Here is a 20,958-nt window from a genome sequence, read left to right on the forward strand (position 1 = left end):
CAGACCTGCAGTTTTGGGATATAAAGCATCTGGGAGCAAGAGCCATACAACAAACCTGACTTCTCACACCTGAGCTATCTTCACCTGAGCTTTTATCAGTAATGAAGATGACATTTTTTTTAATTAATTTATTTTTATTTTTGGCTGTGTTGGGTCTTTGTTTCTGTGCGAGGGCTTTCTCTAGTTGTGGCAAGCGGGGGCCACTCTTCATCGCGGTGCGCAGGCCTCTCACTGTCATGGCCTCTCTTGTTGCGGAGCACAGGCTCCAGACGCGCAGGCTCAGCAGTTGTGGCTCACGGGCCTAGTTGCTCCGCGGCATGTGGGATCCTCCCAGACCAGGGCTCGAACCCGTGTCCCCTGCATTAGCAGGCGGATTCTCAACCACTGCGCCACCAGGGAAGCCCAAAGATGACATATGATCTTCGTTGGCCTGACTTCTATGTTTGCTGTAGCTGTTCCCCAGCTCCAGAGAGGAAGGACTCTTCAGTCAAGAGTGCCCCACAAACTGCTTCTACCTCAGCAATAGTCTTCTCTTTCATGGTTTCTGGCTACAGATTTTTCTGGTTCGTCTCTTATCAGTCCCTCACATTTCACCCTCAAGTAGCTACTAACAAAGTGAGGACTAGAATACCTAGGTCTACCAACTCAAGCTCTTTCCACTACTCCACACTACCTTAGAAGACACAGTCCTTACATTAGAGACCTTAGAAATCTTGCTAGAATGGAGATACAAGCACTGAAACAGAACTAAATACATAGCAATATACTATAAGTAATAAGGTATGGAGAATAAGTACTCAAGAATTTTAAGAAGTCACATCAAGTTATAGAGAAGGGTTCATTGAAAAGGAGAAGATTGAGATAACCCTGGAAGGACTTCATTCAAAACACCTTTGTAGAATAGATACTAAATCAATTCTAGATGAGTTATTCCTGAGCTAGAGGTTCATACATGGATGATATTTTATCACAATGTACTCACAGTGTCCCTAAATCATCTACTACTACATATGCATACACATATAAAATAGTATATGAAAAGTATGAGTGAAAAAAAAACAATCAGCATACTAATAATGACATATTTCAGTTAAATGTTCACTTAAACTGTTTTCATATATACCTCTGATATGAAAAGAGCCATCATCATTTCTCTCTACCACAAGATGATCAATATGAACAGTTACAGGAGCTGGTTCAAAGGATAATGTATTACTACGAGGACTGTCATCCTACAGGAAAGATAAATAGTATTGGCATGTTGTTATTAAAGTAAAAGATAAAATTAATCATCTTCAATTAATCATTTTCTTAAACATTACTTCAGCCAATAATATTCTTAATGAGTTTGAAATATATCTTTAACATGCTTTAGTTCATACAGTGAGAAAACTGCTCATTTTACTTTGATATTTTCTAATTTCTATGAAAAATCTCTACACCATCACCACAAAGACCAACCAGTTCATATTTCTAGACATGAATCAAAGTCCAGGTAGGCAAAGTGAACATTTATAACATGAAAATATAAAAATATTTGTTAACATACTTTTAAATTTATTTTTGTGTTAGAAACTTGTATCTTCATTGGCATCACTGTTGCAACAGTTTCATCTTCCAAAAAATGTTGAATATTCATAAGAGAAGATATAAGAAACTCAGTGCTAAAGTTTTCTATATGGCACTGCAGAAAGCCATTCTTTTCTGCAAGCAAAGAGTGTATTACAGCACCAGGCCCACTTTCAAATCTCAGAGTAATCTCAGGAGAGGATTTAGAATGAATTACAGCTTTATGATCTGAACCTATGAAAAAAGAACAAATAAAAATTATAACTCTGTAGCACTACTCAGACATGTCACTCTCAATTACCGGTCATTATTGTCACTTTGTACAATGTTAAAGCAATAATAAACTTTTAATATTTACTCTTAATTTAAGATATTTACAGTACATGTACCTCACCTTAATTTTCCCAATTTTCATTTTTATAGACAATCTTCTACTGCAATAACGCTGTCTTGTCTATACTTTTCTAAAATATTTATTTATTTATTTATTTATTTATGCCTGCGTTGGGTCTTTGTTGGTGTGCGTGGGCTTTCTCTAGCTGTGGCGAGCAGGGAGCAGGGGCTACTCTTCGTTATGCTGCGCGGGCTTCTCACTGCAATGGCTTCTCTTGTTGCGGAGCACGGGCTCTAGGCGTGTGGGCTTCACTACTTGCGGCACACAGGCTTAGGTGCTCCACGGCATGTGGGATCTTCCTGGAGCAGGGCTCAAACCCGTGTCCCCTGCATTGGCAGGCAGATTCTTAACCACTGTGCCACCAGGAAAGCCCTGTCTTGTCTATACTTTTATATATATTTTTATTTTTTGGTAACATGGAAAAACATGCCGTGATATAAATCTGATGATGCATAACTCAGATATCTGGAGTGTGTCTGAGTGTGTACATAGCTATACATTTATTATATAATGGACAACTGTGATGAAGAAACAGTCATGGCATTTAAAGTGACTCAAGCCATTTCTCAAGTAGTGACAAAAGCCTGAAGTTTTGTACATTCTTCATTAAAATTAGGCCCTTAAATAACTGGAAAGGTAAATAGAGAAGACCCCATTAACATGTTACTACTAGAAGACAATTTTGAAACTAAAATTATAGCAAAGGAAATATATTTATGTTTATATTTACATTTATTTATGCCTTGGTCTTGCTCCAAAAAAGAATTTGAGGTGGCTTACAGAGCTATAAATACTCAAGTTCAAAACAAATTTCTTTAATTTCAATAAACACCCATAAAATATCTTTAAAAATAAAAGTTCCTAGTGGAACTACTTAAGTGAATTGGCGCTCATGGTAACTATTTTGTTTATTTTACATTACCTAGCTCTAAAAAGAATAGGAGAAAACATGCACGTGGTATAATCAGATTCAAAAAATAAGTAGGGGAGAGAGGGGGAAGATGGCGGAAGAGTAAGACGCGGAGATCACCTTCCTCCCCACAGATACATCAGAAATATATCTACACGTGGAACAACTCCTACAGAACACCTACTGAATGCTGGTAGAAGACCTCAAACCTCCCAAAAGACAAGAAACTCCCTACGTACCTGGTTAGGGCAAAAGAAAAAAGAATAAACAGACAAAAGAACAGGGACACGACCTGCACCAGTGGGAGGGAGATGTGAAGGAGGAAAGGTTTCCACACACAAGGAAGCCCCTTCGCGGGTGGAGACTGTGGGTGGCGGAGGGGGAAAGCTTCGGTGCCGCGGAGGAGAGCACAGCAACAGGAGTGCGGAGGGAAAAGCGGAGAGATTCCCGCACAGAGGATCGGTGCTGACCGGAACTCACGAGCCCGAGAGGCTTGTTTGCTCACCCGCCGGGACGGGCGGGGCTGGGAGCTGAGTATCGGGCTTCGGTCGGAGCGCAGGGAGAGGAATGGCACTGGCAGCGTGAACACGGCCTGCAGGGGGTTAGTGCACCATGGCTAGCCGGGAGGGAGTCCGGGGAAAAGTCTGGACCTGCCGAAGAGGCAAGAGACTTTTTCTTCCCTCTTTGTTTCCTGGTGTGTGAGGAGAGAGGATTAAGAGCGCTGCTTAAAGGAGCTCCAGAGACAGGCGCGAGTCGCGGCTTACAGCGCGGACCCCAGAGATGGGCATGAGACGCTAAGGCTGCTGCGGCCACCACCAAGAAGACTGTGTGTGAGCACAGGCCACTCTCCACACCCCCTCTTCCGGGGAGCCTGTGCAGCCCGCCACCACCAGGGTCCCGGGATCCAGGGACAACTTCCCCGGGAGAACACACAGCGCGCCTCAGGCTGATGCAACGTCATGCCGGACTCTGCAGCCGCAGGTTCACCCTGCACTCCATACCAATCCCTGCCCCCGGCCTGAGTGAGCCAGAGCCCCCGAATCAGCAGCTGCTTTAACCCCGTCCTGTCTGAGCGAAGAACAGACAGCCTCAGGTGACGTACACGCAGAGGCGGGACCAAATCCAAAGCTGAACCCAGGGAGCTGTGCGAACAAAGAAGACAAAGGGAAATCTCTCCCAGCAGCCTCAGGAGTAGCAGATTAAAGCTCCACAATCAACTTGACATACCCTGCATCTGTGGAATACCTGAAAAGACAACGAATCATCCCAAATTCAGGAGGTGGACTTTGAGAGCAAGATTTATGATTTTTTCCCCTTTTCCTCTTTTTGTGAGTGTGTATGTGTATGCTTCTGTCTGAGATTTTGTCTGTATAGCTTTGCTTTCACCATTTGTCCTAGGGTTCTATCCGTCCATTTTTTTTTTTACTTAAAAATATTTTTTTTCTAAATAATTTTTTTTATTTTAATAACTTTATTTTATTTTACCTTACTTTATTTTATTTTCTTTTATCCTCTTTCTTTCTTTCTTTCCCTTCTTTCTTTCTTTCCCTTCTTTCTTTCTTTCCCTTCTCTTTCTTTCTTTCCTTTCTCTTTCTTTTTTTTCTTTCCTTTCTCTTTCTTTCTTTCTTTCTTTCCTCTCTCTTTCTTTCTTTCCCCTTCCTTCCTTCCTTCCTTCCTCCCTCCCTCCCTCCCTTCCTTCTTTTTCTCCCTTTTATTCTGAGCCGTGTAGATGAAAGGCTCTTGGTGCTGCAGTTAGCAGTCATTGCTGTGCCTCTGAGGTGGGAGAGCCAACTTCAGGACACTGGTCCACAAGAGACCTCCCAGCTCCACGTAATATCAAATGGTGAAAATCTCCCAGAGATCTCCATCTCAACACCAACACATAGCTTCACTCAACGACCAGCAAGCTACAGTGCTGGACACTATGCCAAACAACTAGCAAGACAGGAACACAACACCACCCATTAGCAGAGAGGCTACCTAAAATCATAATAAGTCCACAGACACCCCAAAACACACCACCAGACGTAGACCTGCCCACCAGAAAGACAAGATCCAGCCTCATCCACCAGAACACAGGCACTAGTCCCCTCCACCATGAAACCTACACAACCCACTGAACCAACTTTAGCCACTGGGGACAGACACCAAAAATGGGAACTACGAACCTGCAGCCTGCAAAAAGGAGACCCCAAACACAGTTAGATAAGCAAAATGAGAAGACCGAAAAACACACAGCAGATGAAGGAGCAAGATAAAAACCCACCAGACCTAACAAATGAAGAGGAAATAGGCAGTCTACCTGAAAAAGAATTCAGAATAATGATAGTAAAGATGATCCAAAATCTTGGAAATAGAATAGAGAAAATGCAAGAAACATTAACAAGGACCTAGAAGAACTAAAGATGAAACAAGCAACGATGAACAACACAATAAATGAAATTAAAAATACTCTACAAGGGATCAATAGCAGAATAACTGAGACAGAAGAACAGATAAGTGACCGGGAAGATAAAACAGTGGAAATAACTACTGCAGAGCAGAATAAAGAAAAAAGAATGAAAAGAACTGAGGACAGTCTCAGAGACCTCTGGGACAACATTAAATGCACCAACATTCAAATTATCGGGGTTCCAGAAGAGGAAGAGAAAAAGAAAGGGACTGAGAAAATATTTGAAGACATTATAGTTGAAAACTTCCCTAATATGGAAAAGGAAATACTTAATCAAGCCCAGGAAGCACAGAGACTCCCATACAGGATAAATCCAAGGAGAAACACGCCAAGACACATATTAATCAACCTATCAAAAATTAAATACAGAGAAAATATATTAAAAGCAGCAAGGGAAAAACAACAAATAACACACAGGGGAATCCCCATAAGGTTAACAACTGATCTTTCAGCAGAAACTCTGCAAGCCAGAAGTGACTAGCACGACATATTTAAAGTAATGAAGGAGAAAAACATACAACTAAGATTACTCTACCCAGCAGGGATCTCATTCAGATTTGATGCAGAAATTAAAACCTTTACAGATAAGCAAAAGCTGAGAGAGTTCAGCACCACCAAACCAGCTTTACAACAAATGCTAAAGGATCTTATCTAGGCAAGAAACACAAAAGAAGGAAAAGACCTATAATAACAAACCCAAAACAATTAAGAAAATCAGAATAGGAACATACATATTGATAATTACCTTAAGTGTAAATGGATTAAATGCTCCCACCAAAAGACACAGACTGGCTGAATGGATACAAAAACAAGACCCTTATATATGCTGTCTACAAGAGACCCACTTCAGACCTAGAGACACATACAGACTGAAAGTAAGGGGATGGAAAAAGATATTCCATGCAAATGGAAACCAAAAGAAAGCTGGAGTAGCAATTCTTGTATCAGACAAAATAGACTTTAAAACAAAGATTATTACAAGAGACAAAGAAGGACACTACATAAAGCTCAAGGGATCGATCCAAGAAGAAGATATGACAATTGTAAATATTTATGCACCCAACATAGCAGCGCCTCAATACATAAGGCAAATACTAACAGTCATAAAAGGGGAAATCGACAGTAACACATTCATAGTAGGGGACTTTAACACCCCACTTTCACCAATAGACAGATCATCCAAAATGAAAATAAATAAGGAAACACAAGCTTTAAATGATACATTAAACAAGATGGACTTAATTGATATTTATAGGACTTTCCATCCAAAAAAAACAGAATACACATTTTTCTCAAGTGCTCATGGAACATTCTCCAGGATAGACCATATCCTGGGTCACAAGTCAAGCCTTGGTAAATTTAAGAAAATTGAAATTGTATCAGGTATCTTTTCCGACCATAACGCTATGAGACTAGATATCAATCACAGGAAAAGATCTGTAAAAAATACAAACACATGGAGGCTAAAAAATACACTACTTAATAATGAAGTGATCACTGAAGAAATCAAAGAGGAAATCAAAACATACCTAGAAACAAATGACAATGGAGACACGACGACCCAAAACTATGGGATGCAGCAAAAGCATTTCTAAGAGGGAAGTTTATAGCAATACAATCCTACCTTAAGAAACAGGAAACATCTCGAATAAACAACCTAAACTTGCACCTAAAGCAATAAGAGAAAGAACAAAAAACCCTCAAAGTTAGCAGAAGGAAAGAAATCATAAATATCAGATCAGAAATAAATGAAAAAGAAATGAAGGAAACGATAGCAAAGATCAATAAAACTAAAAGCTCGTTATTTGAGAAGATAAACAAAATTGATAAACCACCAGCCAGACTCATCAAGAAAAAAAGGGAGAAGACTCAAATCAATACAATTAGAGATGAAAAAGGAGAAGTAACAACTAACACTGCAGAAATACAACAGATCATGAGAGATTACTACAAGCAACTCTATGACAATAAAATGGAAAACCTGGAAGAAATGGACGAATTCTTAGAAATGCGCAACCTGCCAAGACTGAACCAGGAAGAAACAGAAAATATGAACAGACCAATCACAAGCACTGAAATTGAGATTGTGATTAAAAATCTTCCAAGAAACAAAAGCCCAGGACCAGATGGCTTCACAGGCAAATTCTATCAAACATTTAGGAAGAGCTAACACCTATCCTTCTCGAACTCTTCCAAAATATAGCAGAGGGAGGAACACTCCCAAACTCATTCTACGAGGCCACCATCACCCTGATACCAAAACCAGACAAGGATGTCACAAAGAATGAAAACTACAGGCCAATATCACTGATGAACATAGATGCAGAAATCCTCAACAAAATACTAGCAAACAGAATCCAACAGCACATTAAAAGGATCATACATCATGATCTAGTGGGGTTTATTCCAGGAATGGAAGTATTCTTCAACATATGCAAATCAATCAATGTGATACACCATATTAACAAATGGAAGGAGAAAAACCATATGGTCATCTCAATAGATGCAGAGAAAGCTTTCGACAAAATTCAACACCCGTTTATGATAAAAACCCTCCAGAAAGTAGGCATAGAGGGAACTTTCCTCAACATAATAACGGCCATATATGACAAACCCACAGCCAACATCATCCTCAATGGTTCAAAACTGAAAGAATTTTCACTAAGATCAGGAACAAGACAAGGTTTCCCACTCTCACCACTCTTATTCAATATAGTTTTGGAAGTTTTAGCCACAGCAATCAGAGAAGAAAAGGAAAGAAAAGGAACCCAAATCGGAAAAGAAGAAGTAAAGCTGTCACTGTTTGCAGATGACATGATACTATACATAGAGAATCCTAAAGATGCCACCAGAAAACTACTAGAGCTAATCAATGAATTTGGTAAAGTAGCAGGATACAAAATTAATGCACAGAAATCTCTTGCATTACTATACACCACTGATGAATAATCTGAAAGTGAAATCAAGAATACATTCCCATTTACCACTGCAATAAAAAGAATACAATATCTAGGAATAAACCTACCTAAGGAGACAAAAGACCTGTATGCAGAAAATTATAAGACACTGATGAAAGAAATTAAGGATGATACAAATAGATGGAGAGATATACCATGTTCTTGGATTGGAAGAATTAACATTGTGAAAATGACTCTACTACCCAAAGCAATCTACAGATTCAATGCAATCCCTATCAAACTATCACTGGCAGTTTTCAAAGAACTAGAACAAAAAATTTCACAATTTTTATGGAAACACAAAAGATCCCGAATAGCCAAAGCAATCTTGAGAACGAAAAACGGAACTGGAGGTATCAGGCTCCCTGACTTCAGACTATACTACAAAGCTACAGTAATCAAGACAATACGGTACTTGTACAAAAACAGAAATACAGATCAATGGAACAGGATAGAAAGCCCATAGATAATCCCACACACATATAGTCACCTTATCTTTGATAAAGGAGGCAGGAATGTACCGTGGAGAAAGGACAGCCTCTTCAATAAGTGGTGCTGGGAAAACTGGACAGGTACATTTAAAAGTATGAGATTAGATCACTCCCTAACACCATACACAAAAATGAGCTCAAAATGGATTAAAGACCTAAATGTAAGGCCAGAAACTATCAAACTTTTGGAGGAAAACATAGGCAGAACACTCTATGACATAAATCACAGCAAGATCCTTTTTGACCCACCTCATAGAGAAATGGAAATAAAAAGAAAAATAAACAAATGGGACCTAATGAAACTACAAAGCTTTTGTACAGCAAGGGAAACCATAAACAAGACCAAAATACAATCCTCAGAATGGAGAAAATATTTGCAAATGAAGCAATTGACAAAGAATTAATCTCCAAAATTTACAAGCAGCAGCTCATGCAGCTCAATAACAAAAAAACAAAGAACCGAATCCAAAAATGGGCAGAAGACCTAAATAGACATTTCTCCAAAGAAGATATACAGACTGCCAACAAACACATGAAAGAATGCTCAACATCATTAATCATTAGAGAAATGCAAATCAAAACTACAATGAGATATGATCTTACACCAGTAAGAATGGCCATCATCAAAAAATCTAGAAACAATAAATGCTGGAGAGGGTGTGGAGAAAAGGGAACACTCTTGCACTGCTGGTGGCAATGTGAATTGGTACAGCCACTATGGAGAACAGTACGGAGGTTCCTTAAAAAACTACAAATAGAAGTACCATATGACCCAGCAATCCCACTACTGGGCATATACCCTGAGAAAACCATAATTCAAAAAGAGTCATGTACCAAAATGTTCATTGTAGCTCTGTGAACAATAGCCAGGAGATGGAAACAACCTATGTGTCCATCATCAGATGAATGGATAAAGAAGATGTGGCACATATATACAATAGAATATTACTGAGCCATAAAAAGAAATGAAATTGAGTTATTTGTAATGAGGTGGATGGACCTAGAGTCTGTCATACAGAGTGAAGTAAGTCAGAAAGAGAAAGACAAATACCGTATGCTAACACATATATATGGAATTTAAGAAAAAATAAATGTCATGAAGAACCTAGGGGTAAGACAGGAATAAAGGCACAGACGTAGTGGAGAATTGAAGACACGGGGAGGGGGAAGGGTAAGCTGTGACAAAGTGAGAGAGTGGCATGAACATATATACACTACCAAACGTAAAACAGATAGCTAGAGGGAAGCAGCCGCATAGCACAGGGAGATCAGCTCGGTGCTTTGTGAGGACCTAGAGGGGTGGGATAGGGAAGGTGGGAGGGAGGGAGAGGAAGAGGGAAGAGATATGGGAACATATGTATATGTATAACTAATTCACTTTGTTATAAGGCAGAAACTAACACACCATTGTAAAGCAATTATACTCCAATAAAGATGTAAAAAATAAAGAAAAAAAATAAGTAGGGAATGGAAAAGTAAAGACAAGTGGTAAGATTATTAACTTAAAATACATTATTTAAATTTCTGTGCCAAAGGTAGACCAAAAATAACTTCCTAGCAGCAAAAAGAAAAATACGATCAGTTTCACACACAATTCATAGAATCCGTGAGTTAAAAACAAACTGTTCTGGAAAGGTGAAGCTGCTTCAGTTATTGAGGGTCCAAGTTATCTGTCCCATGGGCCCTCATAAGAAGACTTCATTTATCAAATTCATGATAGAAAGATGTTTAATTTTCCTCAGTATGCGTGTGAATACTCTAGTCTTACAGAAGTGAAATGTATATATATTTATGAAGGGGAGAAAGGTGCAAGAAATTAAAGATACTTATATTTATGCAGCACGGATAAATCTCTACATGCAACATAAAGTGGAGAGTTGTTTTTAAAACTTTTATTTCAGGTAAAAATTGATATTTAATTAATGTTAGCACTATTTATTAACAATTCAAAATAAATAAATGGTATAGATACTAGAAAAGATTGAAAATACTCCTAGGGAATTCCCTGGTGGTCCACGTGGGACTTAGCTGCCAAAAAAAAAAAAAAGACTCCCAAAGAATTCTTTTAACAATTAAGAACTCGATATTCTAATTTTTTTAAATAGAAGATAAAAGAAATGGTCACAAACTGATCATGGTTAGTGTTTTTTCCTGTACCAAGAAAAATAAGAGTTAACTAATTTGTCTACTTAATACTAAGAGCAACTGAAAACAAACAACTTGGTAAATGTGATTTTATTTTGCCTTTTATCTATCTGTATATCTATATAAGTCTATCTACACACAAGCATACACGCACACACACATACACACTACTCACTCCAGGGAGCTGAGAGCCATAAATAATTTCAAACGAAAAAGAGTATTTAGAACAGAGGTAAAACAAAACAAAATTCTCGTTAGTCAAAAATCACTCCTGCTTATTATCTTTTATGCCATGAAACTTACATTAAGGTCTTCCTATTAAAGGAATCCAAAGTCCACCCATTATAGAAAAACAAACAAAAGCAAAAACAACTTTGCAATTTTTTGTCTTTTTTTTGTGGTACGCGGGCCTCTACTGCTGTGGCCTCTCCCGTTGCGGAACACAGGCTCCGGACGCGCAGGCCCAGCGGCCATGGCTCACAGGCCCAGCCGCTCCGCGGCATGTGGGATCCTCCCAGACCGGGGCACGAACCCGCGTCCCCTGCATCGGCAGGCGGACTCTCCACCACTGCGCCACCAGGGAAGCCCCAACTTTGCAATTTTAACTGTTCATGTCAGAGTGACAGTGTATATAAACTGCAGATCAAATACAATCTTTGTTCATATGGCTTATTAATGTTTTAAATGTTCAAGCTATTTTTTTCTCCTTTTCCCTTTATTCCCTTTCCCTTTCCTTTCCTTTCTTGTTATTTTGTTTATTTTTAAACAACCAAGACAGCTGTGAAAAAATAAGGTATTAGACAGCACTGACTGTATAACCCATACATATAAGGCATTTCAAAATGATTTCTGCAGTCAGGAACAACATGAAACAAAGTAATAAGTGGGCCATGGTAATAAGTGGGCTATAAGAAGGAGTAAAAAACTGTGCAAAAAAGTGTTTGTGTTGGGTATAGAATAGGGTCTAGCTTTTGAAATTTTATGTTCAATCTTTTTTTGTTGATTTTTCATTGACTACAAAACCTTTCCAACTATATACTTATCTTCCTCCATTTTGTATGCTATTGGGATTTACACTTGCTAATATGAAATTCTTGAATTTTTTTTTTAGGAGATACATTGTAAACTGCAAGGCCTACACACAGAAAAAAGCCAGGAGCCAATTTTTTTCTATGATGCTTGTTTATAGACAAATTACTTGCAATTCCCAGGATGTGAGGTGATAACATACTTATTTGATATCATGCAGGACTATATGTATTTCAGCATGTTATATATCAGATATAGCATTCTGTGTATATAGCAAAGAAAAATATTCCAGCTCAGTGACTTTTCAAAAGAACATTGTCATTTAAATTTCTTAGTATAACTATTTTAATAAATTCATTTCTTTAAATAACTGAAAACCGTGAGTGATAATTCCACATAAAGTTTGAGAAAGGGATGGTTTAATGTGGTATTCCTCGTCAGACACTGTGTATTTTGTTGCTTATATCCCTCTATGTCTAAGTGAATGTGTTGATCTTAGAATGAAAAACCGTAAGAACAGGATACGTGATTTTATCAAATATCAAGTAACATGCCAGACTCAGAAAATGTTTGCTTATAAGCAAGATAATGGAATACAAAAATTGATACTTATTCTAGTGTGGAACTAACTTTGACCTTTTAGGATTACTTTATCACTCTTTTTTTTTTTTGCGGTATGCGGGCCTCTCACTGTTGTGGCCTCTCCTGTTGCGGAGCACAGGCTCCGGACGCGCAGGCTCAGCGGCCATGGCTCACGGGCGCAGCTGCTCCACAGCATGTGGGATCTTCCCGGACCGGGGCACGAACCCGTGTCCCCTGCGTCGGCAGGCGGACTTCCAACCACGTCGCCACCAGGGAAGCCCCTATCACTCTTTTAATACAGAAAAGATTTTAGTTTTCTCAGACTTATCATCTCAAAGAATGGGACAACTGAAAAAGTAAAAGATGGAACTTAACAGCAGAAACAAAGATAAATGAGGAAGTACCTCTTCAACCGGTTATGTTTCTAATAACTTAAAGTACTTTATTGAAATATGGTAATCTAAAACAAATCTCTTGCATTATTATAAATAAATGTCATTTTCTGTGAATGCATTTATATCAAAGACAGAATTGCTGATAAATCATATGGGTAAAAACAAAACAAGTTTAGGCTTTCTTGGTGGCACAGTGGTTAGGAATCCACCTGCCAATGCAGGGTACACAGGTTCAAGCCCTGGTCCAGGAAGATCCCACATGCCGCGGAACAACTAAGTCCGTGCTCCACTACTGAGCCTACAAGCCACAACGACTGAAGCCCGCATGCCTAAAGCCCGTGCTCCACAACGAGAAGCCACCGCAACGAGAAGCCCGTGCACCAGAACAAAGAGCAGCCCCCTCTCGCCACATTTAGAGAAAGCCCCCGCGCAGCAACAAAGACTCAACTCAGCCAAAAATTAATTAATTAATTAATTTTTTAAAATTAATTAATTAATTAATTTTTAAAAATTAAATTAAAAAAAAGTTTAAATCACGTTAAAGTCTTACCTACTGGACGATTACAAAGGTAATGCCGTAGACTGATATTGCCTAACTGATCTGGTTTCACTTGGTCTACTTGAAGACAGATTTCCATATCTTCCCCTCGGATGTCAATTTCTCCATTAACACCAATAATTTTAAACACCACAACTGACATCTAAGAAGGATTGCATAAATAATATTAGTATACCAAATAATTTAAAACAAAATTTAGGAAATAACAAAGGAAACTACTATAACCTCTAAAAATACAACTGTGACTTAATAAACCAAAAATATATTTGTGATCAACAGAAAGCAGTTATTGCACTACAGTGATAAACTTCCAATTCCTTTCTTCCTACTTAGTCAAGAGAATATTTTTAGGTCACAAAGATTAATTATATGACATTTCTGAGTGAAATTATTTTCACTCAATGCTGAACTTATTTTCTAAGTCATCCATAAGAATATTTCACTGGGTGAAGATCGCTTAAAATAAACCAATAACATTTCTTTTGTAGACAGCCCCTCATAAGGACTGACCACCATCTTTACTATCAAACTTTCTCAAAGTGTATTTAAATTGAACTAAGATCAAAATATAAAGAATTGAAAAAAGAAACATAGAACCTTCCCTCCTCAATACAAAAAAAAAAAAATTTAGAAAAGTGAAATTCAGAAAAAAATGATTCAGTAAGAGCGAAGGAAAAATTTCAAGAGTAGAAAGAGCAAAGTAAATCACCCACAATCTAAGTCAATTCATTTTACATATTAATGTCTTTAAATGTGTACATATTGAATATGAGATAAAGTTGGTGGCATTTCTCTTCATAGAATGTCTCAAAAGATTACCAGGTCATCATGATTTTCTTGAGCACCCTCTGAATTTGTACTGATGGCATCTGGAGAGGTTTCACCATAATTCTGTAGGTTTTCACTGGCATTTGCCCGATCTGCTGGGCTCTGGTAATTTGTAGTTGAGTTCTTTTTAATACCTGAAATAATACAGAAATAAACTACTAAATTAAAATCAGTTTACACATGGTCCAACAATGTTACATTTATCTAACCAAAACAGATTATTTCTTCAACACTTTCTCAAGCACAGCCATGTTTAAAAGACAATAAGCAAAGAAAAATTAAACTGTGGTTAGTTAGCAAATAATAAGAAATAACTTTCCACAATAAAACGTTAGAGATACTAAACCCTAAACTTAGACAGTATGAAAAGAAATCTACCACAGCCGACCACAATCTGTGTTCTTCCCATTGCAGGTGTGGTGCTGGCATTACTAGCAGGTTCCTGGTCAGCCAGCTTTGCCTCCTCTATTCTACCCAACATTCAGTGGTCCCAGTCTGACCACTTCATTTCCCTTTTCAGTATCCTACGGTTCTTCATCTACATGAAGTTAATGCTACTACTGTCAATGTGATTGTTCTCCATCCTTATCGACCTGCCTTAATTTCTCAACATGCTATATTTCAGTATTTCTCAAACTGTCTGTGGTAAAAGGCAATTGAAAAAAAATTTTGTGTCCATAACACATCAATACTTTAAAAAAATACTATAAAAATAATTATTGAAAATGAATCTAGAAAAATCAGAAGAACCAAAGACACAAAACAAAGCCTCAATTTTTTTTCACTTCAATCTTGCATGGATTCTGACTTTATATTTAAAAAAAGGCTAATAATTCTGAAAATGATTTCAAGGATTAATTCACTGAATGATACAAGCAATCAAGTTACTCTTTCACTAAATCCTTTTGCTTAAGCGATAGTATTTTACAAAGCTTTACTTTGTTGCTGCTGTTGTTGTTAGAAACATCTTTGTTATGTCTTCATAACACTTCAGTGCATGCATTATAGAATGAGTATCACTTCCATTCATTGAAAGAACACTCTGCTGAATGCAGCTTCCAAGTAGCTGGTTAAAAATTTCTTTCTTTTCAGATGTACATTATAATTTGATATCTGTATACACTACAAAGTGATCACCACCAAAAGTCTAGTTTACCATCCATAACCATACAATTGATCCCCTTCATCCATTCTGACCATTCCCCTACTCCCTTACCCTCTGGTAACCACCAATCTGTTTTCTGTATCTATAAGCTTGTTTTTGTTCTGTTTTCATTTGGTTTTTTAAAAAAATATATCTCACATATGAGTGACATCATATAGTATTTGTCTTTCTTTGTAATAATTTTTTATTATTATATTTACTACTATATAATTAGGTTCTAACCCAGTGCCTGACAAAACAGTAGGTGCTCAATAAATTATTTATTGAATGGATGAATAAAATGATTTTTAGGGCCAGGGAAAATGTATAAATACAATTGTGGTATGAGGAGATAATAAACTCCCATTTCACAGGGAATTCCTAACATTGCCAGAGGTTAAGATTTCACAGATAAAATAATATTTAAGCTAAAGTAAACAGAAAGAAAAAAGAACACTCTAGGCACAGGTACAAAGGCTAAAGATGTTTGTCATAGTGAAGAGACTGACAGAAAGACTGAAATATACTATAGTATAATTAAAGTGTAGTAAGCACGTGGGAAAACAGCAGAAAAGGTAAGCTGGGGCCATATCACATGGAGCAACTGTCAGTAATGTTAAGTTTTTTAAACTTAATAGCCTTATAGTTGTTAGAAGTTATCAGGACTAAAACGGAAATTGACATGATAGTATATACATTTTTAAAAGAATATTCTGCCTGTGGAATGAAGTATGAACAAGAAATTGACAAGAAGAGAATTGGGGAGACTAGTTAGAAGCCTGTGGTGGAGTGGTACTCCAGCTACACATTTGTTCGTTTATAAATATGCATGTATAGTCAAAAATATGTACTCACAATATACCTATGTATGTATATGTGTATATGTATGTGTGCATTAGTGTGCATATGTATAAACATGCATGTATATAAAAACACACAGAAAAAGGTCTGGAATTATGTCAATATATACCAAAAGTCAATGGTAGTTACTTCCGGAATGGGGAATGGTATCAGGGCAGAGTAAGGGTGGTATTAAAGTGATATTCTAGATATCCCCATGACATCTGATTTTTTTTTAAAGAGAAAGTATTCATATATTTCTTGTAAAATTAAAACAAAACAAAAGAGAACTCAGAAAAAACAAGTCTTTTCCCAATGAAAATCAATTCCTTTGACAGAAAATTATTACAGTTCAGGAGAATAACGAATGTACAGTCACATATCATCTAAGTGTTATGCATAAAATTAATGCCCTTGTATTTTTCAAGATCCTAAAATCAGCCTACTGCTGGAATCTATTCTAAGATAGTTATTAGAAATGAAGACAAAAATTTATGAACAATGATATAATTATAGCATTTTATAGCTGTGAAAAAACTACAAACAATCTAAACATCCAGTATCAGGGAAACAATTAAAAGGTGAGGGTACATTCTTATGACAAGTTAATATAGACAAGTGATAAAAAGCAGGTTGAAAAACCATATATGTGATGTAATACCAAATATACATATATGTGAATACACACATACATATATATATACATTTATAAGAAATTATAATCGATATCTCTAGATTGTGGGACTTTTGGGTTATTTTATTTTCCAAACTGTAGTTGTTTATATTTTCCAAGTTCTCCACATTGAGTGGTAGTCACTTTTATTAATTATTTAATTTTCAGAAATAAGAAGAAAATCACTGATGCTTTTTACGAGTAAGTAGAGATATTTTCTACAGGAACTGTTTTTGAAGCATCATTTGATCACAAAACAGAAATCCTCTATTAAAGTAGAATTTTAAGCCATAAGGGGGCAAGGGAACTAGGCAATAGAGCTATCTGTGAATCTAGAATAGATTTTTTGACCCATACCAGTAACTTGTCTACATTTAACTGGTAAAGTATGCTGGAAAGGGGTTTGCTATGAATTGCCTATAAAAGTGTTGGGTTAAGGCTTTTAGTTTACATATAGTAATAATTTCCCAAGTCTGGGGTACTAGCATAGCATACTGGTTGGTTAAAAACTGAGGTTCCTGAGTCAGACTAGCTGAGTTCCAAATCTGCCTCTATTACTTCCTGACTGTATATTCATTTCTCTAAGCTTCAGTTTCTAAAGCTATGAGCCTTTCCTTACCTAAGCTGTTTTCAACTACATCAATAGGTTTATTACTCTTCATATACAAAGTAATTCACATTTGCCTCTGGTCTCTTATGCTTTAGGGTCTGTGGCAACTATTCTCTGGCTATGGTCCATGGTTTTATTCCTGTTCACAAAGTCCTCAATGCCTTAGTGATGGGGATGCATCTAATACTAAGTCATTCCTAGTGGTCTGTACTAGGGCATTAGTTGCTTCTGAATAAAATAGGGGAACCATGTAGTTCCATCATACACTATCATGTATGAAAGAGAATTCTGGTTATGGGAATCAACAGATCCAGTCTGGAAAAATTCCAGTCATAGGACCACATAGTTGAGAATTCATCATGCAAATTAAGCCTACCTAATCAAAATTCCAGATATAGGAGTCCCTGTGATAGAGGCTAGTAGAATTAATGTTGTCTGCTTTACGATCTAAATGACTGTATATAAATAATTGCTGGATGTCGTCCATAAAAAGGAAGGAGTATCTGGTCAAAAGAAGCAATGAAACAACCATTAGAAAGTTAGGTACAATGCTCTTTGTATTGTGCATGTATGTGTGTATAAATAAATAAGTCTTTTTGGGCTGTGACTGATTATTGAATATAAATTTAAAAACTTAAAATACCACTTCTAAGATTTGTGTATATATAATATGAATTCTTAAACTGTATTGCTTTACCTTTTTCCAAAAATATATGACTATCACTTCCATCACTTTCTAACAACTGTTCTTCCAATATCATGCTGTCAAGTGAAATGGTATCCAGTGAGGTTTGTGAGGGGCTTCTTCTCATGTTCTTGTAAGAAACAGAGAGCGGAGCCATGTTGGGTGGGCAACGTTCCTTAGGCTTTCTACTGTTAACAAACAAAATTATCAGAAAATCATCACATAAAAGGAAAAGAATTCTTTCTAAAGAATACTTCAAACAAAATAAATTTATATAGTATACACAATTTTTAAAATTATATAAGCTTAAAGTATTTTCATATTTTGAAAACCCTACTCTTCCATGTGTTAACTCTAACAATGCCAAATTTATCATGGTTTTCTGTCCAAAGCCAAAATATACTCATAAGTACATGCACATGCGTGTGTGCACGCGCGCACGCGCGCACGCACACACACACACACACACACACACACACACACACACACACACAAATAAAACAAACCCCCCACCCCAAATTCTAACAGTCAGTTGTTACCTTAAAGATGACTGTGATGTAAGTGTTCTGACTGTGGGTGCTTCTTCTTTACTGATTTCCATGTTCTCAGAGAGTGAAACTGTTTCTGGAAGCAAATCTTCAGCTTTAAAGATTGACTCTATGGTTTCATTTCCTTTACTAGTTAAACTATTTGAAAGTATGTTCTGATTACCACCATTATCAAATGACAGGATACTTGAGTCTTCTCTGTAGTTTAAGACACTATTTGTATCTGTATAAGACGAATCCTTTTTGCCACTTGTTTCTGATCCAATTTCTCCTGAGCCACTTTTGCAAACAATTCCACTACTTTCATCTTCGCTTATTTTCCCTAAATTTTTATCTGATAAATAATCCAGAAAAGAAATACCTTTCTGCAGATTTGTATCACTAGCTGATTTAAAAAGCAAAGAATCCTTCAAAGGGACATGGCTAAGGTCAATACTCATAGATCTGTTGTCTGACATATGATTAACAGTTACACTTCTAATTTGTTTTATACCACTATTAACTTGTTTTCTTTTTGAAGACAAAAATTCTCCACTTTCTGTAGGCAAATAATCAGGAACCACTGGACTCACACTTTCAGAAACAGGAGACTTAAGACTATTTGCTTTATCTACTGGATGAAGCAAAAGAGCCACTTCCGCACTTTTAAGTAAAATTCCAATGCAAATGGATGTCTGACTAGCTGGATTGCCAGTCACAGCTTCTACATCTTTCCTTAAATTCTCTGAAAGCAAAATAAGTGACTCATGGAGGAAAAGCAGGAGCAGATACTGGTAGTGATTGATCTGCATACTGACATGTTTATGAATGTGAACCAGGACATGAATATCTGCATCTGATGATGAAGAGGAAAATCTTAAAAATGTATCTGAAGGTTTCTGACTACCATTTGTCAAGGGATCAGACTCTGTACTATAATACTCCTTCAAGAGCTTTTTCCGCTTCCATCGGCCAGTCAGATCACTAGACTCACTTTGTGAGGTATTTAGAGATATTTGATTACAAGTCTGCAGCAATTTTTGTGACAATGCATACCTTTTTGGTTGACAAATCCAGATGGAAAGAGGGAAAGAATCTACAAAATTTATTGGTCGTCCTTTTCCACTTTTCATCCCTTCATAATCTATCCAAAATTGAGAAAAGTACACAGCCCAAACATCCGTGGCAGCAGAAGTTTTAAGAGTGTATTTATTCAACTTAGGAGTAACATTTCCTTTATAAACTTCATGCAGTTTTGTATCTTGTTCATGAGCATGTCTCTGGAAGATTGGATGCAGAAGATTAAAATTGTCACCAGATTTGGGGAAACTGGTATATGTTTTACTGAAAAAATCACAATCTTTGAAGTCTTGAAACAAAGCTTCTAAATCAGAATGTCGACAGTTTGAACAGTATCTTGTATTTGTAGCAATCATTTCTGAACTCTGAATAGAAATTGCATGTGGTTGATCTTGATGACATTCAGATTTCATTTCAGAAGGAATGACAAACTAGAAGAGAAAAAACATTAATCTAGTCTGACTTACAAATCCATATATCTTGAAGATAAAATAATCAAGAGCATGACTTGGTTCAGGAATTCTTTTTGACATTTTGCCCCAAAACACTAATTTTCTATCTTGACATAAAATACTCTCCCTTCCAAAGCTTATTAAAACCAAATGAAAAAGGCTTAAATGATTAACAACTACGAAAAGAACCAAAGGAAAAAGCCCAATAAATAATGAATAAAGTACATAACACACATATACGTATTTGTAGACAATATATCACAAAATAAAAGGAACAAAACTGAATTAAATCAATTATTAAATGCTTACTATGCCCTGAGTATATATACACCCTGAGTAAATAAGAAAGCACAAAGTTTGGAAAAGATAATTTTTTGTTACGATATTTTAAATCCAAGCAATTTGGAGGATGACTAGATAAGTAAATGGAATGACTGGATAACTGTCATTAGAATCACTTTTCTGGGATAAAACTATTAATAAAATAAACTTAGGAGTATAGGTCAAACGATTTAGTAAAATTATTTTCTACAGATAATTAAGCCCAGTCCTCAAAATATTCACAACAAAGAGTTCAAACTGACTGGTTTTAAAACTCAAACTGCCCATATTCACAAAATGTAAAGATCATTATGT

The 20,958-nt window shown here is 36.8% G+C and overlaps 1 protein-coding gene across 4 annotated transcripts in view; it reads right to left on the reverse strand.

The window, feature by feature from the left end:
* BLTP3B (bridge-like lipid transfer protein family member 3B) overlaps positions 1-20,958 on the reverse strand; it is a 104,004-nt gene that overhangs the window by 10,002 nt on the left and 73,044 nt on the right. The window contains exons 14-19 of one of the 4 annotated variants that reach the window (XM_082850027.1): positions 19,847-20,301; positions 18,276-18,448; positions 14,303-14,445; positions 13,475-13,625; positions 1,550-1,803; positions 1,124-1,232 (exon numbers count right to left, since the gene is read on the reverse strand). In XM_082850027.1, coding sequence (XP_082706153.1) covers positions 1,124-1,232; positions 1,550-1,803; positions 13,475-13,625; positions 14,303-14,445; positions 18,276-18,448; positions 19,847-20,301 — 1,285 coding nt within the window. Of the gene's footprint in view, positions 1-1,123; positions 1,233-1,549; positions 1,804-13,474; positions 13,626-14,302; positions 14,446-18,275; positions 18,452-18,802; positions 20,302-20,958 lie in introns of those variants that run through there. The other 3 variants (XM_082850026.1, XM_082850025.1, XM_082850028.1) reach the window with 3 other exon arrangements.

The sequence above is a fragment of the Leucopleurus acutus genome (assembly GCF_964270905.1).
Source record: "Leucopleurus acutus genome assembly, chromosome: 11".
Classification (NCBI taxonomy): domain Eukaryota; kingdom Metazoa; phylum Chordata; class Mammalia; order Artiodactyla; family Delphinidae; genus Leucopleurus; species Leucopleurus acutus.